Source organism: Micromesistius poutassou (genome assembly GCF_964030765.1).
Source record: "Micromesistius poutassou genome assembly, chromosome: 1".
NCBI lineage: Eukaryota > Metazoa > Chordata > Actinopteri > Gadiformes > Gadidae > Micromesistius > Micromesistius poutassou.
In genome coordinates, this window is record NC_140271.1 from 8,223,938 (window position 1) to 8,251,430 (window position 27,493).

The following is a 27,493-nucleotide window of genomic DNA, read 5'->3' on the forward strand; positions in this document are numbered from 1 at the left end:
AATTGTCTAAATGAAAGAGAAAATATGAAAAGATCACTGTCCGTTGCTATTGTTCTTGTTTTCTATTGTGTGGCGCTTTTGTTACGTGTTTTATAATCTATGGGGTCAATGATCTGATAAGAGCAATATGACAGGGTAAAATCCCCTGTGTTCACATTACATCACATAGGTGAGTATCGTTCTCCATTTTTGCCCTGGAAAAAAATAAAATAAATAAATATTGATAATAAAATATGGGTGCAAAATATGCAAGCCCCTCCTGTTCAGACGTCATGATCGTGAAGCATTGTTGGATTTGTAGTTTAGTTGTTGTGATGCGCTGCATGTTTTGTTTACCCATATATGAGCCTACTCTTGTGCGTGTCAGTGTGTGCGCACGCGTGCTTGTGTGTGTGTTTAATATATTTATCATGTTTGATCATATAATCATCCTCGTCATATTTAGCATTTTGCGTTAGATTTTATGCACACATTTTAACGAATTTACTGAATGTCAATTTGGAAAACAATATAACAAGTGCATAGGATTATGCATAGGACTAGAAGAAAGGACAAATAAAATAAAAGAATATTAGAAATGTTCTAGTCAAAATTAATTGGAATGACACATGCGATCTTTTGTAAGTCATGTTCATTGGCATTAATTTATCAAATATTGGGCAGTGTTCCACAAAACAAATACTTGTAACAGTTTGGAAGTTGATAACTTTAAAACCCAAATTCAAATCACAAAGCGGACAATAAAAAGTTTTTTTTATTATTTTACAGTGAACGTGTCTTAGGATAACCTTAACATAATAAAACATGTTATGGCAAATCATACGTCGGATTGAAGGGTTTTGACATCACTCCTCGCTCTGCTCACTCTCCCCAGCAGCAGCGCCTGTCCTCCTAGCCCTCTCGCGCTAGCCGGGCTAAACTAGCCACATAGCTACTACAGCAGTATTCCCTTGTAATTAGTTTGAGACGCACCGGCTCCAACAACGTTACGGTGCACTACAGTGATTTGGCTCCCCCAAAGATTAACGGCATAAAACCAGTGTGTGTGTGTGTGTGTGGGTGTGTGTGTGTTTACGGGACATAAATATAGATACTACAATAGCAAATAATTGAAGATGATTAAGCTCTTTACCCTAAAGCAGCAGAAGAAAGACGAAGAATCTGCTGGAGGAAACAGAACAGGAGCCGGGGGTAAAAAAGCAAGTGCGGCCCAGCTTCGGATACAGAAAGGTAGGCTTGTTGCCGCTGCAGCTAGTTGTTTAGTCAGCTGTGCTGGCCTATCTGGTACCATGTTTATACCACAAAAAGAGTTTTAGTATTGCCCTAACCTATACTAGGTTTCTATAAGCAGAACCACACTGTTGATATTGATACATACGCTGTAAGACACTATTGTTACATGAGATTGGCGCTAGCTAGAATGCTAGCATTAGCTTGAAATGCTACTAGCCAACGGTGGCAAGCTATATTGGAAAACAATACGAAAACCTTGAAATCAACATTTTTTTAGAAGCTTTTCAAAGTGAGGCAGCATAGGGCATACAGCTGCCAGCTCATACACCGTCAATGACAGTCTTTTAAGTCGTTGTCAAAGGAGATAAACCAATAATTTTGCTGTTACTTAACCGCGAACTATTTATTTTTAATTGAACATGTTCAGAATGTCAAGGCTGTAAGAACAAAGCCTGTTTATAAGCTATCCAGCGAATGTTATATTACACTTCTTGATATGTTACCTACGTATACAGACAGTCTTTTCAATTTGTATTAAAAACAAAACATCTGTCAATAACACCACGTCAATATTCGACTGACGTATGCTACGGGTTTCGACTAAATATTAATTTGGGGATCCTTTTTCTTTTATACTTGTTAGACTTCAAAATGATTCGATTGAAACACAACACAACCGAAATATCCTGTATTACCCTCATATCTCTAGATTCAATTTAGACATCGGAAACAGAACTAAAAAAAGATTGGTTAATCAACTGTCACATCTATAAATGTATACTTGTTTCCCGGCTGTTCTTTATTGCATTATTATCTTCCTTGTATATATACCTATTTCATATCAAACAGTTGTCATATACTGGTAGGAAAACTTCGTTTTAGAATCGGATAACTTGAGATGTTGTACTGGGTTATACATGTGCCAATCAACTGAAGATGAATGCTATTACTTTGATGTCCTCCACTCATATGATTGACAACACATAAGCCTACAACCAATGTAGAAAATGTCCATGCAGCTGTGATCGTTTGCTATAGTAGTTTACATAATTTTTAGAACAATTTGCTTTGTTTTTGTTAAATGTGAGCTGATATGATAATATCAATTCTCATAGCCAAACACATTTGTTGACACATTTGTTGCTCTTAATAAGAAAGATGGATAGTGCAGAATATTCTCCCATTAGTCACTAATGAAGGTTGGACACTTTTGACAGATCCTATTAAACTCCAAAAGCATCTAGTTTCCAAAACCTCTAATTTCACAATCAGCACAAGCCTTGAATAATATAGAGCAAACAACTGGATAGACCAGGCAGTACTGCATATTCACATTTTGGAAGGAGGAAGTTAAACTTCCTATCTTATGTTCTGAATGGCCAGCCATTCCTATCGAGTTATGGATTAATTTGACCCTTAATACACTCAGAAACCTGAATAGTTCCTAAAATCACTTATTACCTCACCACATTTGATGACGTTGATTGAATTTGGTAAATGTTCCATTCTGATGGAAATTATGAATTTACATTTGATTGTTTGATATAAGGACTTTTACAACCAAGAGGATCAGTAAAACCTTTCTTTAAACCTTTCTAGGGTATATAAATGAGATGAACTGTCCTCTTTCTCCCTTAAGAGAATACTTCCTGTTCTGAAGTGACTGAGTCTTTCAACTTAACGTGGTCAAAACTGACATTTAGAACCAAGCCCCAGGATGTAGTGAGTTAATTTCACTAGGAGGACTGGATAGACTGAACTAAGTTACTTTATTTATTTTCCTGTCTCGTTTGAATTTATGTGGTCTTTGCTGATCTCGCTTGCTCTCTCAGACATCAATGAGCTGAACCTGCCAAAGACGTGTGAGATAAACTTCCCGGACGACGATGACCTTCTCAACTTCAGACTCATCATCTCACCAGATGAGGTGTGTTTGTTTGTTTGTGTGTCTGGGAAAGGGAGGGTCTGTGTTTGTTTGGCTTGTTCCCAGGTTCTCATTAGGCTAATGCATTGTTTGCTAACAGTCTGCTGTACTTGTTTGAGGATGGTTCTAGTTCCTGCCAGTCTGGAGCACCTCACTAGTGCTAGTTAGGCTTTGTTCAGAGTCTTCCTTCAATGTCTTGATTATAACCCCATTATATATATATAAATGTCATGTTGAAATAACTTTAATTAAAACCCCTCTTGATAAAAACAAAATAAAAACTACCTTGGAAAAATAATTGAGTGTAGTTTGAATGCCCCCCCTCCCTCGCTGTGTATTTTGCACTTCTTCAAAGCTGGAAACGCTATAGCTTCATTCAGCTGCATCATCACATAATGTCATTGGCCTGGCTCGGACACGTAAGTGTACAGCAATTGGTCACCCACTTGTCTACGTAGCCAGGAGTTGACAAAGACTCCATTAAATCAGCTTGAAGTGATATAAGGAAATCAATAAACTGAGATAAATGGTGATGCAATGGATTTCATGGAACTTAATTTTCTGATGCTTAATGCTTGATGCCCACCTTGATAACCCTTAACCTATTATAAGAAGTTAATAACCGATTTCTGTTGTCCATCACTTTAAATGTCTCAACAACGTGAAACAGATAATATCGTATAACTGTTTCTTTCCCAAGCTGACAAGATGTCTATTAGTAGGTGTACACCGGTAGTATGGGCTGAATCTTTAAAATTTCTGTAACAGGGAGAATCTAAATCAATCATGTAAATATCGCCTCATGTGGTTTTCTTTTTGTCTCAGGGCTTCTACAAAGGCGGCAAGTTTGTGTTCAGCTTTAAGGTAGGTTGCACTTTTGTTTGAATCAATCATCATATAACTACGTGATTCTTTTTCATCTGTTTCTCTCTCTCTGCAACTCCTTCTTTAAGTTTATACCTCTTATAACTCCGCTCTTATTTCCTCCCCTTTCTAGAATAACAAACAAGATAATAAATGTTAATAACCATTAATATGCTAGAATGCCATTATTCTGTAGCCGATTATGATCCTAATTCTTGGAATATAATTTGTGCGTGTGTTTGTGCATTCTCAGGTAGGACAGGGTTATCCCCATGACCCACCAAAGGTGAAGTGTGAGACCATGGTGTACCACCCCAACATTGACCTGGAAGGAAACGTCTGCCTAAATATCTTAAGGTATGTGTAATACACTCTGTCAGTCTCGGCCTATAGTATCTGACACTAGGTTCCATAGCACTGCACAGAGGCAATGCTATGCCATCCATAGCCACAGCTAATGGGCAAAGTCTTGCGTTGTGCCCGGGCATGTCTGTAGTTTGGGAATTGATTTGGCTAATATGTTGTTTTTTGTCTTTTCCATTTCCAGAGAGGACTGGAAGCCAGTGTTGACAATAAATTCCATTATCTATGGCTTACAGTATCTGTTTCTAGTGAGTAGCGCATTCATTAAGATTTTGTCTCTCAGGGCTCTAGACAGCCCAACTACTGCACTGCACACAAATTACTCAACATTTCTGGTGGGCCTGTACCAGTGCTCGTCCTTTCTACTCATATCACATCCCCTTCTCCTTTCCTTAATCTACTTAATCTTTCACTTTCTCTGTCACTGTCTCTTCCATGCTACTCTGTTCCTCCTGTTCCTTCCTTTTACACGTCTCCAAATCGTCTCCACCGGTTGACTTCTCTGAGATCTGCTCCTCTCGCCTCCCAACCCCCCCCCCCCCCCAATAACCCCTTCCAATCCTTGTATCCCGTTCCTCTCCCCCTCCCCCATCTCTGTTCCTCTCCCCCTCCCCCATCTCTGTTCCTCTCTCCTTCCCATATCTCTGTTCCTCTCCCCCTCCCATATCTCTGTTCCTCTCCCCCTCCCACATCTCCATTCCTCTCCTTAGTGCAATGACAGTGGAATCCAATCTAATCCACTCTTCCTTTTGGTTTCCAGGAGCCCAACCCAGAAGACCCACTGAACAAGGAGGCAGCGGAGGTTCTGCAGACCAACCGGCGGCTCTTTGAGCAGAACGTGCAGCGCTCACTGCGGGGGGGCTACGTGGGGGCAACCTACTTTGAGAGGTGTCTGAAATAGCTCGTCAACAACTACCAACTCAACCCACCCCCAAATCACCCCAACTCTCCTCGACTGGGCCCCCATCCTCCCTTCCCAAGCCCAACCAGTCGATGCCACCCACCCCTCCCTTTTCTGCCCTGCTCGGCAAAACAGCGGCGAGCAGAAGCTAGCACGCCACAAAGACGCTTTTCAGTTTTTGATTATTATTATTTTTCAAAGGAGGTTGAAGAAGAAAAACCACCCACGCCCACCCCACCCCACCCCACCCAGCCCAGCCCTCTTCTGTACTTACTAGACGCATTCTACTGTTTACACCCTTCTGTAGGGCCACCACCGCACACACACATGCATAATCTGACAGAAATCCACACACTCTCATACACACACGCTAACAGACACACACGTATCTGACTCCATCGTTTGCAGGGTATATGTTCCGGGTGGGGGGATTGGTGTGTTGGAGTAGCTGGGTGGGGTTCTGGGGTGGGAGCTGGACGGAGGGGTAGGATGAAGGTGGTGGGTGAAGTTGGAGGTGGCCTGAGTGAGTTCATCATTTGCTTACGGCGCTCACACTGATTATGATGATGATGATGATGGTGCCCACATTGTTGTTCTTTTTTTGTGGATTAGAGACTCATTGACTGACTGACTTTAGGAAGACAGACAAAGCAAGACAGACAAACCGGCAGACAGGTCGCTCCCGTTCTCCTTAATACTCACTGGTATGGTCAGAGGTATTCAGTGAGCACGAACCAATGGGAGGAGGCAAAACTTAATTCACTCTACACACACGCACACACGCGCACACACACACACACACACACACACACACACACACACACACACACACACACACACACACACACACACACACACACACACACACACACACACACACACACACACACACACACCAATAACAGCCAATTGAGATCTGCACTTGCTGCTACACACTCAACATGATCACATGTACAAAATAAATGCTTTTACACACACAGGCTGCAGGCTCAAAGGGGGAAGTTGACAGACAGACAAGAGCAGTAATGTCATAATAACAGGACTTCTGTGGGAATGGAGTCATATTTGTTTCACTGTTATTGTTTTCTTTTGGGTGTGGGTGGGACCACGGCAGTTTACCGTGGAGGTTGGGATTGTATGAGTAGGGATGGGGTGGGTGTGGTCATTAAATGGGGAGGGGCTTAAAATGTTACAATACTAATGTGTATATTGAAACCCCAGCTGTTCACATTGACTGCAATATGAATTATGTTAAATAAAATATGAACTTGAATGATTATACATATTGTAACATCCATGTAGGCACTACCGGACAAAGCCCTAGAACACTGATAAGAAACCTGTATTTATTTTGGTAGTTCTGTGTGTCATGTGTTTTATTAAGACCACGTTGGCAGATAACAGTGAAAGGACATTATGAATGTGTACAGTAAACTAGATAAAAGTGCACCGCAACCTAGTTTAATAACTTGGTTATAAAAGAGGATTTTAATCAACCATACTTGAAGTGAATTGGGTAAAAGTGTGCCTTTTTCTGTTCTAGCGCCTATTTTAAGATCAAGTCAAACCTGTGCATGTTGTATCAGTACTGCTGCCGTAGTACCTGTAGCCTGGTTGGCCAAGCTCCTCTTAACCGTCTCCATGGAAATGGAGATGGAACTCGAAAGCTCTGGGTCTCTGATCATCCTCTACTAAGGGCATGGTTTTTGCCAATTCGCCAGGGTCTATAGTGAGGCTCATGTTACAAATATCCCTTGCTGGTTCACGTAAAGAGCTTTGCCAAAATGCATTTGTGTAGAAAATAGTGTGAAACCAATAATATTGCACAGCCTGGTAGCACCAAGTTGGCCATGATGGATGTGTATATGTATTACCATATCATACACATTTAACATGAAATGGATTATTAAGGATTTATGCATTGGAAGCATTAAAATCCAATTGTTTGTGACTACATGAACCAAGCACAGAAACCTGTTTTATTTATTGTTTTGTTGTGGCTGAAACAATTTGAGGCAACATTGATAACCGCAGGAAACTTGGCTTAAAGTCAATCTGCAGTTTCAATAGCAGTTATTAACCATGATATGACACACCGTTGAACTCATAACAGTGTAAATGTGACATTTTCTAAAAAACTAATTCTTAGCTGGTCATAATCATTCTAAAAGAGACTGTAGTTTGATGTTTGGCTCAGTGGCAACTCATTTCTTTTTTCACACCATTTCAGTTTGTTGGATTTTATTGGTTCAAAGGCCATTTCTTTGTATGATTTTGCAGAGACGGACATGATTGCAAACAATGTTTTAGCGTTTTCCACCTCAGTTTAAAGTTAATGATATATTCATCCTTTCAAGCCCAAATATTAAGGGTGTTCTTTTGACCACAATGCACCTTGATTTATGATTTGTGGTCATTGTACTATTAACACAAATGTCAAATAACAGGACATCAAAGCATCCCTGAAGCTCCCTGAAGCTCATACCAAGAAAAACAAACACTTTGGGTCAGTTTAGAACAACTTTATAAAGCATAACCACATTGTTTTTAACCAGCCAGTAAATCATTGGAAAAGTTGGGACACAAATTGAGAAAGGACCTGTTCCTCTTAACTTTTGTTGGCAGGAAGTTAGCAGTCTCCTTACAAACAATATATTGGAACATTAACAGCAAAGACAGAAAAACAGGAACTTACCACAGGAAGCAGACTGTTCGACAATAACACAGACAATCCACATTTGCTTTGATTTGAATATCAATAATGTTATTTCTTGTTCTCATGTTATATTGATCTATAGCAATAGACTATATATAGTAATGTTTGGCTATGATGGCCCAGTTGCATTATGACCCACTGCTCAACCCTTTAATGTAGTCTCAATATCAACAAACACAAGCCTTACTTCTCCCTTTCTGTCCTAAACCATTATTTGATTTAAACCTCACCCATGCTAAACAATAGTCTTTGGGAGCCATTCAAATCCTGCCCCTAAATCCCCAAATAAATAAACATAAACACAACCTTCAAACTTGTCTTTATTGTTTTATTCACTGAAGGACATATAAAAAACGCTTGGTCAGCCAACCTAAAAAGTAGTATATCCCCCCACCCCAATATGGCCCTTATTTCACTGGACGGTCAAGAGCACCAGTGGGACCTCCTTATCGCCCGTGCCTAGCAATGGGTACATCCTTTCGGTGAACTCTGATCCCCTGAAGGAGTAGAGTTCAGAGCCTGTCTTGGTATTGTAGAAGGACACCTGGCCCTCCTCCACACTCAGGAACACTCCCACCTTGCGTAACTTGGACGATATCTTCACCTGTGGGACCGATGTATGAGAGGTGGATGAAGAGGAACACAGAATACAGGCAGCATTGTCTCTTCCATACCATAAATGAGTGGTATTATTACCATCTGTTTCTGACAAACAGATGGAGAGATACAATTACAATGTTAACAAGTTATGATCATACAGTACACCTTACATCAGTTCAGTTGTGCAACTGACCTTGGTGAGTGGAGGAGTTGTGAGGGCACGGAGTTGACTTCCGCTCCACCAGAGGGCGTAGTAGCCACTGGAGGGACTCATGTCAAACAGGCCCTTCCTCTGGGCTGACTCGGAAACAACCCCCAGTTTCCAGTCCTTACCATCCCCAACACTCACCTAGGGTGAGAGAGGACAGGAATGGGTAACACGGTTAGGGAGAGGATAATCTCACATCCAGCAGTCCTTCCACCCTACATCAGAACTTCTTGGGGGAGATTGCCTGGACCGAAAGTTACGCCTTGTTTCATTAAGGAGATAATCTATATAATAAGCATTTCTACAGTGACCAGGTGTTGATTACTAGTGCTGGCCGAGTTTGTGATTGCTGTTAATAGCCAATTATGCGTTTACACTACCGATCACTGCCTCTAGCATCATGATTGGTCCGAACAAAAATTAAGCTAAAGAAAATGATAGGCCTGTTAACTGTCTGCTATCAGACTTTAGATATTAATCCAAAATCTGATGAGACTAGGGAGAGAGGGGTCTGGAAGCTCATGCCCATGGAGATTAATGTGCAGCCCACTGGGCAATTTGTTTAAGGACCTCCTTTTGCACAGGTGGTATTTATTAATAGTATTTTACTTTCAATACAAACCACTAGATATGATTATTGACGTTTGTCAATGGCCTTGGCTGGGCAGTCATTTTTGTCCGAAAATGTGGCTGCAGCAGCAGTTTTTGGTTTTCATGCCACACTTGCTGCAAGACCCATCCCTGATTGGCTAGGTTTAGGTGTTTGGAGTGATATGTTGGGTTATGGTAAGCCTATCTGAGGCAGAGTAGGGATCCTTGTTCGTCATGAACTGAAACTCCCCCCAATTGCACTTGGCCAATAAAGCAGATTCAGAGTACTACCATTAACTAATAAACCATTAAATCATTAACACTGTCAACCCAACTGCAACTAGTTAGATCACATACTTGTCATTAAGGCTTAGGGGACCACCTAACATTATGGAGATTATGGATTTAAAGCAGTACCTTCGGCTAGTCCTATATACATCCCAATACATTTTTTAAACCAAAAAAAAAACTAAGCGAACGAGCAGTGTCTGGACTTCAACAACGATAACCATCATCAGTTAGTCTGGTACCCCTGGCTCAAAGCCTGGGACCTCTGGGATCCTTTACCTCCCAGTAGTGGCGTCCAGTGTCGTAGCCCTCCTTGGCGAGAATGCAGGACCAGATGTCAAAGCGTTGCTGGCTGTTCCTATAGAACTGGATCTTCTCCCCCCTCTTCACCTGCTTCCGGTCTTCAGAGAGCACTAGGAAGGGGTACGCCGTCACTGGGTTCAGCGTCACATCCTCTGTAGCCAGGAAGTCAACATTGATATTCATAAGTCTGTCCAATATGCATTTGCTTTATGTGTTGTGGTGTTCATTGTTGATACAACCGGTAATTTGGGCTAGGTAAGCACACGTTTTGTTTTAATATATTGGTATAGGCCATTTTGTGCTTTTATGTATGGAGCAATGAAGAGAGAAAGTTAGCGGGTTGGAGAAGAGAAGGAAGAGCATAGGACCACAGACGGGATCCATCCTGGGTCCCTACAAGGTGCTACATGCACAATTGTGTGTTGGGCCACCCAGCCACTTGGTAGGCCAATTCTAATATAAACAACTGTTAAAAGTGAATACTTTTACACTTTTGACAGTACATTTTTAAGAATAAGACTTGGTTGGATAACCAAAGGCAATACTCACCCATGTAGGGTAGGATCTTTCTGAGGCCTGAAACAGAACAACATAATGCTGTGGTCAACAGCTTTTATACCACTATTTATCCAAAGTGTCTAAAACATTATGTTACAGACGATTTGTGAAAACGACACTCTGACACACACCTGCTCCGGCCTTGATCTTCTTCACATCTGGAAGAGAAAGCGAGTTGAAGTGAGTTGAAGTGAGATACTTTCCATACTAAGGATTGACCTTTGGATAGACCTAGCCCTTACCACAATGTAGAAGGTTAGTTGGTCAAACTGTCATTTGTTGTTATTTGAAATAGAGTTTGGTGGAGTCCTAGCTTACCTTTCAGAGACCACTGGCTGGCCCTCAGATTGGAGTTGCTTCCTCTGAAGCCGGACATGGCGTCACTCATATCCCTCTCCCCGGAGGAGACTGGAAGCAGGGAGACACACACACAGACGTCAATGCTTCATAGCGAGGTGAACGCCAGAGGTCCACAGCATTGACGTTAAAAGGCCAACTTAAGCGCCTAAATAGCAAAACTGATGAATTCATTAATGAACGAGTGCATTACTGGATCCCCTGGAGCCTCTGGAGCGGGGCCTCCCTGTGCGGATCTCGTCCATCTTCTCCCTCACGTCCGTCAGGGCGCTCTTTATTTCCGACAGGTTGAAGTGCAGCGACAGCTGGGACTCCACCTCCACCTGCTCCTGTGGGTCTGTTGCTGCAGCCAGAGGAGCCATGGTCTTGTCGAAGTTCTACGCAAAACACACACACACACCACACCACACCGAGGGGATGGAAAAGATCTTGTATAAATATTGTCAGGGTTAATAGGACTCCTCCTCGTGGTAAATGTGGTCTCCTCCAATCTGTGTGAAGGATCTGAGGAGGATTGGGCTTTGCATACATTGTTTTGCAAATTAAACAAAAGTAGGAGATTGTAGCAGTGGCCATGCAAGTTAACCGCTGGATCAAACACAAGCATTCATAGTGCTTTAGATGGACAGGGATTCCATTTTGAAGACTTTCAAAGGCACTTCTCTGAAAGACAAAGTAGGTGGTAAAAGAACAGCCTCTGGGGTAAGTCCATCAGAACCTTATTGCTGTGTACAGCAGGGGGCGATTGTTAACCATATTGAGTAGGGATGAACCTCCACTGTTTCTAATCCCTCCACCGTGACATGGTTGAGGGACCTCCTATTACATATTGTATACAATTGTGTTGCTTTTCAAACAGGCCAATAATAATGTGTAGTGCGGCCGATAGTGCCATGCATAAAAGTGGCACAATGGCTTAGCATTGTATAAATACATGTATAAGTACATATAACAATATTTGGAAGAAAAATAAGTTTGGGATATAATAATTTCAGGGACCCCCTGCAGTCACTCTGCGAACCCCCTATGGAAGACCTCTGATGGAGAAGATATAGCTCCCCCTCACGGTTACCCTTTCCTAGATGGCCCCTGGTGTGGGGTGTGGGTTTTCTACCTGCAGGAATCCAATGTGGTCTTGGCTGGTGGCCTGGGTGTCCATTAGGGCCCTCCTCTCCACCAGCTGGCTTAACTCCGCCTCCAAGCGGCTCACCATCCCCTCACCCTTGGTCACCACGGCGTCCCTCTTGGTCTGCATCCTGCCCAGCAGGAGGGCCCGGATGCTCTCCATGGACTCGGACAGCTCAGAGAGGAGCTGCTCCACCTCTGCGTGTTCTCCGTTGGCGTAGTTCTGCGATTCACAAGCAGCCATTCAGGATTCAAGGTCACACGCGAACAAACAATGTATGCCTGATCACTTGCATATAAGAAGCCATGGCTGGTATCGTGATAGTTGGGCAAAATAGTCTAGTCGAGTGGTTAGGGAGTTTTACTCTCAAGCCGGATGGTAGTAGGTTCTAAGAATAAATAATACCACCGTAACAATGAGTAACAATAATTTAAAGACATGTTTAGCCTGACATCGCTAGACCAATTCGCCAAGTGCATTAGTCTACAACCTCAGTTCATTTTTTGATTATCAAGAGGCATAATCAAGCCAACCAAAAGGCCCCTGGATCGACCTACAACCGATCGGAGCAATAAAATGTGTGACACATCATCGGCATCCATCTCAACGGTGTTCCCATACAGGCCCTCCTCTATACAGTCAAAGTCTGCTGGATATGCCAGAGCAAATCAAATATGAGCTTGCAGATTAGTCTGGTTACCAGGCTCATACATACAGTCTTCTGAAGCCAAAGAAGGAGATTCAGCCCTACCGTGACGAAATGGAGCTGCTGTTTCAGCCCCGTCAGACGACCATTCTTCCCCTCAATGCGGTTCACTATCTCCAACTCGGACCTGGATAACAGTTTCTAGATAAAGAGGTGGATGGACAGGCGGACGAATAAATGTAGAGAACCATAGTCTGGCATGTATTAACTGCTATTTCACCATCAATTGACTACTGCAGCAATATTATAAACAAAATAAGATACAACATGAGACACAATAATAATAGCATAAAAATACAACACAATCATCTAAAAGACTATAAATTAATAATTGAAATGGTTACACACTGAAAATAGTAATTCTTCATCCATCTTCGTAAACATTATTGACAGTATATGACAATATACATTGTTGGCCCTTATGCATGCGTAGGTGTCGAAGTGACTTAGGTATCCATTACATGCTACAATGTTGAAACTATATAAATATTAGGCCTTTATATGCCTTATTCTCCATCTCCTTCACTTGCATTATTTGATTTTCTCGCTCCCTCTCCCACCTGTTTGTAAAGTCTCTCTGTCTGAACGGAGACAGTTTGGTGAGTGCGATGCTCCCCCAAGACACAGATGCCACAGACACAGCTCTGGCACGTCCTACAGTACACCTGAGGTTACAAAGTCAAAGGGAATTTCATTAGGTTGACATTGTGGGGGAAATTAAAAAACGCCCACATTTTGGAGGAAAATATGCTTCATGATCTCAAATGAATTTCAGTGGGTTTCTTGCCATTCAAAAGTTTTTAAAACTACCATCAATAGAACAAGAAATGTGTGGAATGATGTTACGTACACGGGTCTTGTACGTAGGTCATGTCAGTAGTTTTAAATTTTGAGGTGGCTTTGCCCCAACCAATAATGACCACAGCGCTTCAATCACGTTCACGTGGTCGCCGTCAGTCCTCACCTCCAGCAGGTGCTTGTGTTCGGCGCAGGTGCGTCCACGCAGCGCCTCCTGGGGGTCCAACAGGCTGTGGGAGGCATAGAACGCAGACGTCAGATGCGGCTGCACGTGCTCATCGCAGTAGGCCGCTGTGCACACGAGGCACGAGCTCACAGCCGCCCGCTTCACCCCGGTGCATATGTCGCAGTTCACCACCATTCCCGGGTCCGGTGGCGCAAAGGGGTTTGTCGCAGCGTAGGCACATGTCCCCGCTTGCTCTTCGTATCCACCGGTGGCCGTGGGGGGCCCCGTATTTAGCGGGGTTCCGTAGCGGGAGTGCTTGTATTTATCCGCGATGAGGGCAAAGACTCTGTTGATGTTGAGGAGGGGCCGCTCCTCAAACTGTCTTTTGCAGAGTGGACAGGTGCACACGCGACTGGAGGCCCAGTACCCCCCGATGCAGGCCTGGGGAAGGACGAGAGGGAGCGATGTGACGCGGCAGGATTACAACATGGGAGCTGACTACGATTACATCGGGCAGCTGACCACATCAACTAACCATAGCCCAAGACTACTGAATGGTGGAGTGTCTAATGGCACACTAACAGTGTGGTTTATGTAATCAACATCATTGTTAGGCAACAACAATTATTAATTTAAAGAAAATATTTAAAAAAGGCTGATTGTTCATTTTGACCGTCTGCTACAAGAGCTGCTACAACCCTCATTTCAAGTTATAAATGAGTCTAGCCTAGATCCTTTGCCTCCACAGCAGTACCAATGGTCAGTCTTCTGTTGAGTTTCCATCAAATATCCCTGCACATATTTCATTCTCATGCTAAGGCGAGAATATGAGGACCAGAAACTTGACCTGTTACAGAACTACTGCCAGCTTCTAACATCTCACTAGAAGTAGATCAACACTTTATTTCATATTCTTTAGTAATCTAGCAGACGCTTGGAGACATTGGAGATGTAACCCACTGCTTTGGCTAGGAGACGAACACCCACACCCGCAACATCTGACTTCACCTCTGCAACTACTTCACGTCAATGAGAAGAGGGTCCTACGCCTTGGTCTTCATCAACCTGGAGCAGCTGTATGCCTACCTGGCAGAAGTTATGTCCGCAGGGTGTGGAGACGGGGTCACTGAACACGTCCAGGCAGATAGAGCAGGTCAACTCTTGCTCCGAGAAGATGTCGCTTGGTTCTGTCGGTGCCTCTGCCATCTGGGCTGCTGCCGTGAACTAAAGAGATTATCTAAAAACAACAAAACACATTTGAGGAATACATTTAGGATAACATTCATTGCAACCCTTTTATCTAGTTATTTTTTTGAAAATGACATACAATGAATGACATTAACTGTAGGGCCATAAGGTTTATACAAAGTAAGATTTGTGAAAGTGTTATTTCCGTACATTGTACACCCAGCATTGTTGGTATATATACATGCATATTATGTGCCCAAATAGTATTTTAGACATGACCATAAACTATTATCAGTTAATCTGCCATTTACCAGGATATAGTCCACTGCCAACTGAAAGAGGGCCACAAGTGTGCAAAAGGTTACAAAGTCGGTTACACTAGATGTAATAAATCTTCTGATTAGGGTTCAAATTAATTTGTTTAAAATAAGTTGATATGCCATATCATGCTCATGTCATATTCCAGAAATAATATTTCCCTGAAATAACTTACTACTACTACTACAAAAAAAGACATAACCAGCCCTATATACAACCAACTTAGCTCCAAATATAAATCCAAATAGTTTTGACATTATAAATGAATTTAAGTTGCTTCCTTTTAATTAAAATAATGAGTTTATGATTATGAATGTTAGGCCTACTTTAAAAATACTTGCTGGTGCATTGAAACTCAGGCTTAGCAACATTCCACTTGCAATTGTTCCGCAACACAACACGAATGGAGCACAAAAGGTCCATTAAAACGGTCCAAACAGGCTACTCAGCGTGACAAAGCGCTATTGTGACTTTCTTTTCGGCCATTGATTTTGATGCTATCAATGGTGCACAAGCTACCTGAAGCACCAAATAGCCTAGGCCTACGACGAGAAATAGAGTCAACCAAAGTTTGTTTGTGGTTCTAATCTTGAGTGGCACACGGTGCTACTGTGTATTTGCAAATGCTACATTTCAAGGTAGACATGTTTTTTTGTAATTTGTTAAATAGCATAGCCTACTAGTTGGACCTTGACGGACGGCTTGTGTGTGTGTTCTTTTTTTTTTCACTGTAACCAGCACGTGGTGTGGTTAGGGTTTCAAATAAAGTCCAATCCAACTATTCCAATTGACCACTGCGCTAGGATTGGGTGCCACATTTATACGCCTCACTTCTCGCTTTTTGCAGAAATAACTCCTTACTATTTGGATTGGGTCGTCCGTTCCGTTGTAAACAGGTAGTGTGCGTGGTTAACCCACCTGCGCCCAATTACATTTTAAGCTGATCAGGTCGTCAGATCAAAACCAACAGATTGAATCCATCCTAGGGCAGTTTATTAAACAAACTGCAAAAGTAAACAAAATATATCTGATAGATATATATAGCGTGTCTTTCAATTGAGAGAGAGAGAGAGAGAGAGAGAGAGAGAGAGAGAGAGAGAGTGTGTGTGTGTGTGTGTGTGTGTGTGTGTGTGTGTGTGTGTGTGGCTCAACCTTTCATAAGAATGATGACTGGATCGCCTGCATTCCAATTGCAGACGTTAAGTGACTGTTTCCACAAAATGTTTGAATGGAAACGTGATGATCCACTTAAGTCCATATAATAACTGGAAGAAAAGCCTTTCCACAACATCCAATCATTGCCGGAGTAGTCACCAATTATGTGTCTCCTTTATAATGTATCTCATTTAGTCTCCTTTATAATTTATCCTAGCCATTATTTTCTTTTCGTATATACCGTAATAGGCTACCCTATTAATCATGACCAACATGATTAATGAAAAAAATAAAGAAAAAAAAGGCATTCAAGAGCATCCCTCAATACGATTTATTATTTACGATTTATCTATTATGAAAAATTTCCAAATTAAGCAGGCCCCTGAATCAAAATGTTTCATTTAATGTGTACCACCGGCTGAACTCACATCAGAAATAGATAAATATTTGTTTAGGATACTTAGGATCGCAGTGATGAAACAGATAATGAGGAACTGGTTAAAACCTACTCCACCAACATTTAACAACTGGAAATCAAATATAAATAATATTTTAGAAATGGAAAGAATAACTTGTAGAATTGGAATTCAAGAAATCTAGCATTTGAAACGGTGGAATAAATGGTTTACATATATAGATTGTAATTAAATAATTTTGAAGATAGTCGTGAAGAGTTTGAAGAGTTAACTTATATATATATATTTTATGTGTCGTTTGATGAGTATATGTGTACTGATGTATATGTATGTAAGTAGGCCTAAGCATATGTATGTGAATGTACTATTATTATATTACTATTATATTTATTATTATTATGTAGATATTTTTCATTATTATTATTTATTGTTTTTTATTGTTTGCACACAAAAAAAGTGTAGGATGTTGTAAATAAAAAAAAGAACTGTCCGATAAATTTTTTATCCTACAATAAAGTTCCTTAAGTACCTTAAACTATCTAGGCCAATCTGCTCTAGTCAATTTACTTGAGGGGATCAAGTAAAAAACAAAGAAAGAAATTCAAATAAAGTTTTGAAGGAGCAGGTCCTTCTTCACACAGTCTACCACCTTTAGTAAATATGTTATCATCTTTTCACACCTTGATAGCATCAACAACAAAAGTGTCATCTGGTTCGTCTGAAGCTACTTCTCGAAAAGCAGAAGTCTGGGTTTTTCTAGTTTATTCATGGGACCCATATTTCGTCTGTACTAGACGGTTCCACATGCCCTATGACACACTTGTTTACACATGCTGCAGGAAATAAATACTGCACCTGTGCATGCCAGAATGAAATGGCACACGTATGATAAAGATCGCTACATGGCAGCAAGCCAATCCTCTACACAGTTTACACATTGTGCACAACAACAAATTCCATTGACAAATCAAGTGTGACCACATGCATGAGGGAGGAGCATTGAAACTGTAATGTCTGTAACCTTAATCATATCTGTGGCTGTTGAGGGAATCTCTCCTGCACACATAATAACACACTTTTTCGGGTAACTTGTGTCCAGTTCGTTGTTTAGAGGCTCTTTTGGCGAGGTTATGGCTTAGTGCAATGAGCACTGATGGGTGATGACAAACCTAAACATATCGCAAGGCTAAATTGAGGATGGACAGTAAGGAAGGAACAGTATGGGACCCCATAGAACAGTATGGAATAGTGGAGGACCCAAAAGCATTTGACTGTTTATATTGAACAGTATTAAACAGTATGTAAAAAGGTAAGGACCACATCAAACTGTATGGACACTGGCTATGCAGTATCCTTTAGCACATAAAGAACAGTGTAGGGCCTATACAACAGTAATTGAATGTGTGGGACCCTATCATTAAAGAACAGCATGGAACAGTATAGAAACAATTTGAAAAATAAATAACAGTATGGAACAGAGTGGTACCCTCTACAACAGTAGATAACTAGTACAGTATGGCGTCAATCATGATGTTTTGTAAATCTTTGCTGAAATGTATACATTGGCAAACTATTTTGACGGATGAACCCCTAAGCCTGGCTTTAACAACAGGGTTAGGGGTTTGATTCATAATGGGGCTGGCACCCATGCTAATAAATGTATGCACTGAAGTATTGTAAGACACTTTACAATAAAAGAAGCCTACTAAATATCCTGTACTAAGATGGCAACAGCTGACAGTGTTTTACCACAATATGAAAAATGTGTGATTGTGTGTAATGTATGTAATTGTTGCTACCAAAACAAGTTATGTTTTAGCAACAATGTCAATCATAAGAACAGCTTCTGGAGATGTTTACAGTATCCCAGAGTCAGGCTTAAGGACAGCTCACATGGGGACGTAGTGCACGTGAACGGGAGAGGTGGGGATTAATGGAGATGAAGCCACACCCTTTGTGCATCTCGACTTCAAGTCAAACATCTGTCCTTTCAGAGCCAAGGTACAATATTTCTTCACCTACAGAAACCACCACCATGACTCATCTTTGGTTACGTTCAACCCATAGGCCTAACAATGGGCTCATCACAATCTATAGATTAAGCCATTGATCTCCGCCTCATGATCAGATGTTTGAGTCTAAGGTTTGTTTCGCCATGTGCTCTCCATCTCAGGTTTGCATGTTTTTTGGCTTCCCAGACAGGATGGCCAAGTATGTGTATTATATTATACAAGATATAGCTACTAGCCACAGAATCCGATGTATAAAATATATGACATCGACTTTACAATGCAGTACAATACCAGGATGTTGTACGACAACATATAGATGAAATTTCTAATTGGAATTGCTATGAAAGATTAGTGTTTACAGAATACTAAGTACAAGGTTATCCATTTAGTTCTAATTATTAGTTTGCATGTGTTTAGCTAATTATATTGTTAGTAGTTCTATCTATTTGTATTTACCTTAAGTGTTAAATGTCTCTCCTCTGGGTGTCTCGGAATAGTAGTTTTCCTCAAGCGAACCTGAAAGCGCCTAACCCCACGGGACTTAAGAGTGTGGCTTGTTTATGCGTGTGTTCATGACTTCCCATCCCACAGTAAAGGGTGTGTCATATCAGTGAGCAGTCGCGTATTGGCTGACTGCTTGTAAAAGGTAAATAGATAAAAAGTTGTCAGGCAAGTTTGAATCAAGGCGCAGCGTTGAGAGATAGACAAGCCACACTATGTTGTTTCCTCAGGAAGCACAGTAGATATAGAATAGCTTGCTAGATAACTTCCTGGGGCTTTTTAATACATGTGTTTCAGGCACTGCACTCATTCATATTTTTTATAACAATCACCATTTGGTATTATTCAACAGTTTGGTTTTTTGGTTTTTACGCCCTATGACCTGACATGATGGAAATGCTTTCCATTCTCACGGCCAACCAACAGGAAAGGGGACATTCCTAGGGCAGGTGTGTGTGTGAGTGAGAGAGGAATAGGAAACACTGTGTCATTTAGATTTATTTTATGCATCTTACACTAATACATAGATAGAATTCTTTTAGCTAAAAGCCTGCTAAATGATAGGATGGGTATTATTGGATTCAATACTACATATTGCTACTCACCGCCTTCAATGTTTGGATCCAGCCAACTAGCTTCATTATCGTTTTCTAAGTTTGCATGAGTGTGGATCCTGTACTAGCCGTTATATATTACTTATTAATACATATGTATTTATTTAAAGCACCATTTTCAGCTGGATGGGAGGTGGACAAAACTGATTTGATCTGTAGAGCAACAAGGACTTTTGTGGAGAATAAAACGGGATTGAAGCCCAAACCCAATTAGGGATTGAGCTGGGCCCACAAAAACAAGAAACAATCGATTAGAATGGATATACCAGGGTTATTTTACTTCATTTATACAATAATGTGTTAAAAATAATAACAAAAACAACAAAGAGTTTTTACATGGAAGCCATTCAAGCGGCCCAGCGGTACATAGGTCTCGTCTACCAAGCGATTCTGACCCAGTCCAAATAAAACCATTGTTCTCTTTAACATTGTACTTTGAAACTGTGTGGTGAATATCCAATAACAAGATACGGGGCAACTACAGACAGATTCAGTTTGTCAGTGAACACTTTCAACTTGTAATCTGTCATAAACTCCAAACAATCTGTACCCCAAAGGCTTCTAATGTTGGCCTCCTGTTACTGAGTGTTATGTAATCCTTGTTTATTTAAAAGTCCTTGTAGTGCAGCAACCTGGAGAAAAGCAAGCAGAGAGAGAAATCTGTCAGAATCTGAATGCTGTGAATGTTGAATCAGAATCATTTAGTATGTTTTACTCTTGGTAGGTTATGCAATGGTGGTATTGGTCCAAATTATTTGGTACAACTTTTTAGTTTAAAGAAAGTAATTATTTTAGTTTAACTAATGCAGCAGCAAATACACTTTATCATTACCTAGTTAATAAAAGCTAAGCATTCATGCATAAAAATAGTTTTTATACACTTTCTATTTTCCATCACATTTCACACATTACACTTGAAATGTAATGCTTGAGTTTTTCATTGTAAAGTTTATCATTGTAAAGGAGGATGGGACTAACCGGGTCAGTTGGGCGTCGCCCTTGTTGTTAGCCAATGAGAAGAAGCCGCTATGTGGTGAGAAGTCTAGGCAGCTGGTGCGGTGGATGTACTTCTTCTTCGTGGTGATGGGGAAGTTGGAGAACACTGTCAAACTGGGGAGGTGGACCTGGACACAAATAGGACACAAAAACTAAAAACACAGCCCACACAACACACCATTCAGCGCACCATTGGGTAAGTGGGCAAGTATTAACAATAATTCCCCTATTATCCCCCGATATTCATAATCAGAAAAATCAACATAATTTCCTTTATCGCAGCCATCCCTAACCACTATACCAACTAATGGAAGACAGCTTCAGATCCTTCCAATACTACAAGAGCCACTGTTAACAACAAACCAACCAACATTACTACAACCAAGGGCAGATTTTCGGGTTCCTTTAGGACTCACCAGACGCAGGGCTTCGTCCTCGTTTTGCGAGGCCATTGCGAGGATCTCAGAAGCGGGGTTGAAGGCCAGAGAGGTCACAGGGGTGACCAGGTTCATCAGCGTCTTCAGAGGCCTGGGATTGGCTGATGTCAGGCAGTCCTGCTGAGAGTAGACGTTGACCACTCCCGACTGAGAGCTGGATAGATAGTTTTACACATTACACGAATGTAACAGATGACTTACATTAGTTCAGGAATTATTCTGGGTGTGCCCTGGGGGGGGGGGGGGGGGGGGGGGGTGTTTGTTAGAGTGTGACCCACCCGCAGGCCAGGTACTGTCCGTTCCTGGATGTGGCGATGCTGGTTCCCTTCACACAGCCATCATCTGCAAACTTGTTAACACAGCGACTGCTGCGCATGTCCCACACATACACCTCGCCCTCCTCTGCGCAACACACACACACACACACACACACAATTTTATTGTTTACACTGTTTGTCTATCAGCATTATATTAACACAAAATAATCCATGCAACACAAACATGGACGACCTAAATTAAGATCTGTAATCAAACAGATTTTACTTTTGAAAGATTTGTTACTTTAAGGACTTTGGCCAAATTATATGATCAGATGTTTGTGTAAACAAAAAAAAGCATGTTGCCCAGATCTACCGGAAAGGTACACCTACCAGAGAGATGATTCTACCAGAGAGATAGTCTTATCAGAGATAGTCTTACCACTACCAGAGAGATGATTCTACCAGAGAGATGGTTCCACCAGAGAGATGATTCCACCAGAGAGATGATTCTACCAGAGAGATGGTTCCACCAGAGAGATGGTTCTACCAGAGAGATGATTCCACCAGAGAGATGGTTCTACCAGAGAGATGGTTCCACCAGAGAGATGGTTCTACCAGAGAGATGGTTCCACCAGAGAGATGGTTCTACCAGAGAGATGGTTCCACCAGAGAGATGGCCCTTGGCAGAGAGATTGTCCTCACGCTGCCAAAGGTGGGAATAGGAACCTACCAGATTGTGCGAAGACATTGCTTCCATCGGGAGAAAAGGCCACTCCGCTTACAGAGCCGTTGATTTTCAAACTCTGAACCACTTCCTTTGTCTGCATGCACACAAAACAAGTACAACGGTTGGTTATGTTTCTTCTCAATGATCAACATGAAGTAACATTTGGAGACACAAAACATTTGATGGTGAGAGTCAAATCGATCATTGCATGCAATACAAGAAATGATGGAAATGCATCTGGTCCTGCCCACATTGTTGAGCTCCAAAGTACGTCCTCTGACGTACAGTGGAGTTCTACTGCAATAGAGTACACATGGTAGCACAGGGAGAAACTAGAAGAGCGCCTCAAGCCTCGGCCCATGATGGACCGGCAGCACACACCTTGAGTTTCAGGACGTGCAGGTATCCGTCGTTCCCGGAGAGCAGCAGAGAGTCTCCCTCGGGAGACACAGAGAATTCCCTCACACTGGCCTGCTTCAGACCTGCAGAAACACACACACACACACACACACACACACACACACACACACACACACACACACACACACACACACACACACACACACACACACACACACACACACACACACACACACACAGAGAGAGAGAGAGAGAAAAATACACATCCTTGAGTCACTATGTTTTTTTCCCCAAAGCAAATACAAATATTATTACAATAATTATAATATATATAATTACAAACACATGTAATTAATGAGCACGTAGATTGACAGTAGTTGTTAGACATCTTGCTCAAGGACTAGGCTGCTGACATGGGGGGGGATCAAACCCAGTACCTTTGAACTGGGAGGAGAACTGAGTCCCTAGACATGCACATGCTTTTACATCTCATGCCTCCTCAGCTCCTGCCATTGCAAAATAGGTTTTATCCCAGGTGTCTCACCATACGGTGAGTGTATGAATTCTTAATGAGGGTGGACTCAGTCGGGAATTTAACCCCTGACCCTGGTGGTGCTCATGTCATGCTCTGCCAGTATCCAGATGCAAAGCTGAACCACTGTTCTCATCGGTCATCCTAAACACACACACACACACACACAAAACTCCTCCTCACCCCTGACGGAGAAGACAGGCACCACGCGGCCCTCCATCATGTCGTACATGTAGAACATCTTGTTCTTGACGCCCGTGGCCACCACCGACTCGCCGTCGCGGCTGAACTGGGCCTTGTGGATGGGGAAGCGCTCCAGGTGGATGCTCTGGATCTTCGGGTTGGTCCTCCCGTCCACCTATGAGCGGGGGAGAGGGGGGGGGGGGGGGGGGGGGGCAAGACAGGATGGGACATACGTTGATTCACCTTGTGGTTTTCAAAGAAGCTTTTCACTTAAATAAAATACAAACAAGTTCAACCTGTGGCGCTGGAAACAAATTATCAGTGCTCATGAACAAAAGAGAAGACCCAACAAAGTGTCCAACAACGTAAAGAAGTGTAAAGCAATCAAACACCAAGTGGAGAGTGCGGAGTCCCTCGACAGTGAGGGAGAGAGTAAGCACCTGGAAGAGGGAGATGGACTGGTCGAGTCCTGCCGTCATGACAACCTGGGCAGAGGGGTGGAACTGGACGGTGGTCAGCTGGTCACTGCAAGAACGAGCAGCGTTGGCGTGGAGACACTTTTTGACCTGCTCAGCACAATCAGAGTCACACAAACACATTCGGAAGTTAAGATTAGAGACACACAAGCACATTCTGTTGTCAAGATCAGTAACACACAAACTTTATTGTCATTAACCCCATTTGTGCATGCACAAATGTTAATGAAAGGAGGGCTATGACAGGGGGGACTAGAAATAAACATGGCATTTAAAAAAATCTATTTATGTTATTTTTGATAGAGCAAATGGCATTGCAAATATAGCAGTACTGCAAAAAAGCTGTGGTTGAGCTGTGCAAATGGCATTGTAAACAACGCAACTGTGCAAACAGAGAGATTTAATAGAGCTGCAAATGCAAAGTGAACAAGGCAGTAGTGAAAAAGAGAGTAATTGGTTTAGATCAGTGACAGCTTGGAGGTTAGAAGCGGCTCCTGTAGCGCCTCCCAGAGGGCAGTGGGGGAGATTTGTCCGTGGCTCGCGGGGCTGGGATCTCTGTTGATGCTGAGACCACTGCGTAGTCAGTGTTTCCAGTAAATGTATTTGATGGCTTGGAGCTGAGTACTGGTGAGTACCGGTGCTGGGCCGGCTTGTCGACCTACTGCAGGACTTTCTGGTTTGCTGCTGTGCAGTAACCGTACCAAACTGAGATGCAGCTGGTCAGGATGATCTCAATGGAGGGCTGCAAGAAAGTGGTGAGAATATGGGGGGGTGGTAGGCGGGCGCAGGTCTAGGAGAGGTAGCTAATGGCTGAATGTCTCCAAGAGATGAAAAGCTGGGGACAAGCTCCACTTCAAACCTGTGGATGGATATAGGGAGCTGGCTGCAGCTTTTAGCCTTCCTTTGTCTCCTGCACATTGGGGACCAGAATGTTGAAGGCAGGCATTCATGGGTAAAGAGGAAGTAGGGGAGAGAGCTCACCACTCACCGACCCTGTCGAGACATACAGACAGACAGTACTGACCCGTAGGGTCCCCGATGGGAGGGTTTCAGAGGCCGCCACAAAGTTCCCAGTCTTCCTCAGCAGGTCATCATCATCATCCTCATCTTCATCCTCCTCGCTATCGTCGCCTGAAACGGTGGTAGAACGAGATATATTGATGTTATATTCTAGCGCATGTATATCGTGAGGCTATGATGTTGTGCATTAACAAATCAATATGGAGTGACGCCTAAGGGCTGGAATTGACTTGCTGACAACGCATACATGTACGGATCATGGCTGCCATGCGTATTCAGTAACCAACGTGTGTTGGTCGAACACAACACGTCCGCAAGATGCAATACTACAATAAGAAAGTTGGGGGCGCTCGAGAGAATAAACAGTGACCTCGAGGTCAGAGACTGGGAAGTTATTATTAGCATGGCGGAAAGTTTCGAGAGAGACTGTCTGACCTAATCCGCAGTTTCCCACACCTGTATGATAACACTCTTTCGATGCATTTTTCTGCCGCCGTCTGGACAGTAGTAAAATGATCAGCTCTTCCTCTACAAGTGTCTCCATGTTGTTTATTTACATGAGCACGCAATACACATGCTTTTGCACAAGTTCCGAATCTGATATTACTGTGGTCTGCCCCAAGTGGACTATCATGCGTTTTGGCCGCGTAATGCTGCAGCAAGTCTGCCCACAGGTCGCAGCAGGTCGCATATGCTTACGCTTGGTTTTACAGCAATACTAATCCAGCCCTAACTTGCGTCTTTTTTGTTTAATAAGAAATAAGCTTCAAAAGAATGCAACAATGTGGGAACCTTTTTTCTTGCTCTTCTTAACTTTGACCTCCGCCCAGGATGGCTTTCCTCCCATTGACTTCTGAAACCTGGGGGATGATCAGACAGACGGGAACAAAGTCAAACAGAGCGTGAGAAGTGAGGAACAAACCGAGATTAGGACGATATAATTTGAAAATATATGAGAGAACATGTGAGTATGTGTGTGCATACGTGAGTGAGTGAGTGAGAGAACTGTGTGAATGGAAAGCTGCAGTATAGTATTCTACTTACTGCTCCGTCATCCTCTGCTGGAGTTTCTGCTTCGTCATCTTTGACTCTGCCTCTCCTTTGGTCAGGTACTTACGGAAGCGATGGCTCATGTCCACTCTAGGGATAGAGGAAGGTAGGGGAAGGTATTAAGGGCCGGACTGGAGGTGACTGGTTGCGAGACCAGACATAATGACATTGAATACAATCTGAATCTGCTTTTTAACATCTTAGTTGAGTTTTGCTAGAGGTCCGTAAGTCTCTAGAAATAATTCTCAGGGTCAACATCAACAAAACAATGGAAACAACGTTGGCCTAGAATAAAGAGGAGAAATTGGGAGTTGTGTGGGCTGGAAGTAATGTACCTATGACAACAGCAAAGACAGATCCCGCCCAACCATGAGCGCTTTTAGAATTATACCCCGAAATAATACATAAACATTTTAGCTCCAAGAAATTCAGAAAAAATGCACAACCAAGCTTATAAAACGACAACTTAACAGAGTGTAAAATGATTCAGGGAATGTTATGTATGTTGAGTAGTGTGAATGTTAAGTAGACAGCGGACAAAAGGAGATACTACATGAAAAGTGCCTAACTCGAGGCTTTGATTATGTCCATTTAAACCTATGGCACATATCGCCCACATTCTACATACTCTTCCTTGCGCTCGTCATCGTCATCGACCCAGGCTGCTTTCTTAGCTGATGGGACCTTTAGATGAGCCTCGCTCTCCACTTCTGGGTCGTCCAAGTCACCTTCATCTTCGTCATCTAATAATGACGCCCCTTGCTTGTCCTGTTAAAGCCCAGCAGGGGAGATTGGACGTTTTTACAGAAAGTGTAACGTACTTGTTGCATTGGGCAATAACTAGTTATTAAGCCGTTATACTGTTAATAACTTTATGACCGCGGACATTGACAATAATCTTAACAGAAACGTTTATAGTTTGTATTCTATGACACCACGTTTATAAAACAACAGATTGACTTGTATGATTATGTTATATGCGCGGTTTTAATGTTTAATACAAACGTATTATGATGTAATAACATTAGCGGAGACATTGAATCAGAGTAGTACAGTATTGCTGTTAAACACCACGAACTGGTGGTTTAATCAATGAATACCAGCTTTGAGTGCTGGTTGGATAAAATTATGAAAAATGCCCACCTCAACTAGTCTCTCCACCAACTCATCCTCTGCACCGAAAACGAGATCCTCCAATAGTTTGACAGATGCGTCATTTTCCCCTAAAACGGTAAGATTCTTCACGTTTCTCTGTCTTTTTATAAGCTCTTGTTTTGCGTTGTATTTCGGTACGCGCAGCCTCTTCTTGGTTTTAGGTTTTTCATCCGTCTGCGGTAACTTAATAACTTCTTCCATGACTTACAAGCGACACTTCCCAAAACTATAATCAACTGTTAAACCATATGCCCAAAACGGCAACGTTATACGATTTTTGTATTAAATGAAAACGTTATTGATTATTGTGCCTGTCCCATGCACTCAAGTATATTGCACATGGAGCATGCTGTTTTGTTTCTTCCGGTAAACATCACCCATGAACCCGGAA

General features: G+C 42.2%; 3 protein-coding genes across 3 annotated transcripts; 1 reads left to right on the top strand and 2 right to left on the bottom strand.

The window, feature by feature from the left end:
* Positions 1-887: 887 nt before the first annotated feature.
* ube2m (ubiquitin conjugating enzyme E2 M) lies at positions 888-6,176 on the top strand. The gene is made up of 6 exons (XM_084488701.1): positions 888-1,230; positions 3,066-3,160; positions 3,983-4,021; positions 4,275-4,378; positions 4,569-4,632; positions 5,145-6,176. The coding sequence occupies exons 1-6, from the start codon at positions 1,116-1,118 to the stop codon at positions 5,283-5,285; spliced, it is 558 nt and encodes a 185-aa protein (XP_084344827.1). The 5' UTR covers positions 888-1,115; the 3' UTR covers positions 5,286-6,176.
* Positions 6,177-8,413: 2,237 nt separating this feature from the next.
* Positions 8,414-14,908, bottom strand: btr30 (bloodthirsty-related gene family, member 30; the record flags this gene model as incomplete). The annotated part of the gene is made up of 12 exons (XM_084488676.1): positions 8,414-8,605; positions 8,795-8,950; positions 9,968-10,143; positions 10,541-10,567; positions 10,681-10,707; positions 10,868-10,957; positions 11,100-11,283; positions 12,021-12,254; positions 12,784-12,879; positions 13,299-13,403; positions 13,703-14,143; positions 14,789-14,908. The coding sequence occupies 12 exons, from the start codon at positions 14,906-14,908 to the stop codon at positions 8,414-8,416; spliced, it is 1,848 nt and encodes a 615-aa protein (XP_084344802.1).
* Positions 14,909-19,900: 4,992 nt separating this feature from the next.
* On the bottom strand, positions 19,901-27,429 carry utp18 (UTP18 small subunit processome component). The gene is made up of 13 exons (XM_084470034.1): positions 27,091-27,429; positions 26,576-26,715; positions 25,942-26,037; positions 25,690-25,757; positions 24,902-25,008; positions 23,842-23,967; positions 23,402-23,576; positions 22,708-22,808; positions 22,330-22,420; positions 21,618-21,741; positions 21,319-21,493; positions 20,885-21,030; positions 19,901-20,538 (listed from the first exon to the last, which is right to left on the bottom strand). The coding sequence occupies exons 1-13, from the start codon at positions 27,301-27,303 to the stop codon at positions 20,514-20,516; spliced, it is 1,587 nt and encodes a 528-aa protein (XP_084326160.1). The 5' UTR covers positions 27,304-27,429; the 3' UTR covers positions 19,901-20,513.
* Positions 27,430-27,493: the final 64 nt, after the last annotated feature.

What these genes read in the sequence shown, in the direction of transcription:
- ube2m (XM_084488701.1), top strand. Translation starts at nt 1,116, where the DNA reads ATGATTAAGCTCTTTACCCTAAAGCAGCAGAAGAAAGACGAAGAATCT. An exon ending in AGTTTGTGTTCAGCTTTAAG is followed by an intron (nt 4,022 to 4,274) that starts GTAGGTTGCACT and finishes GTGCATTCTCAG; the next exon opens with GTAGGACAGGGTTATCCCCA. An exon ending in GTCTGCCTAAATATCTTAAG is followed by an intron (nt 4,379 to 4,568) that starts GTATGTGTAATA and finishes TTCCATTTCCAG; the next exon opens with AGAGGACTGGAAGCCAGTGT.
- utp18 (XM_084470034.1), bottom strand. Translation starts at nt 27,303, where the DNA reads ATGGAAGAAGTTATTAAGTTACCGCAGACGGATGAAAAACCTAAAACC. An exon ending in TCCCATCGGGGACCCTACGG is followed by an intron (nt 23,968 to 24,901) that starts GTCAGTACTGTC and finishes TGTGCTGAGCAG; the next exon opens with GTCAAAAAGTGTCTCCACGC. An exon ending in AGGACGAAGCCCTGCGTCTG is followed by an intron (nt 21,031 to 21,318) that starts GTGAGTCCTAAA and finishes ATTTGTGTCCAG; the next exon opens with GTCCACCTCCCCAGTTTGAC.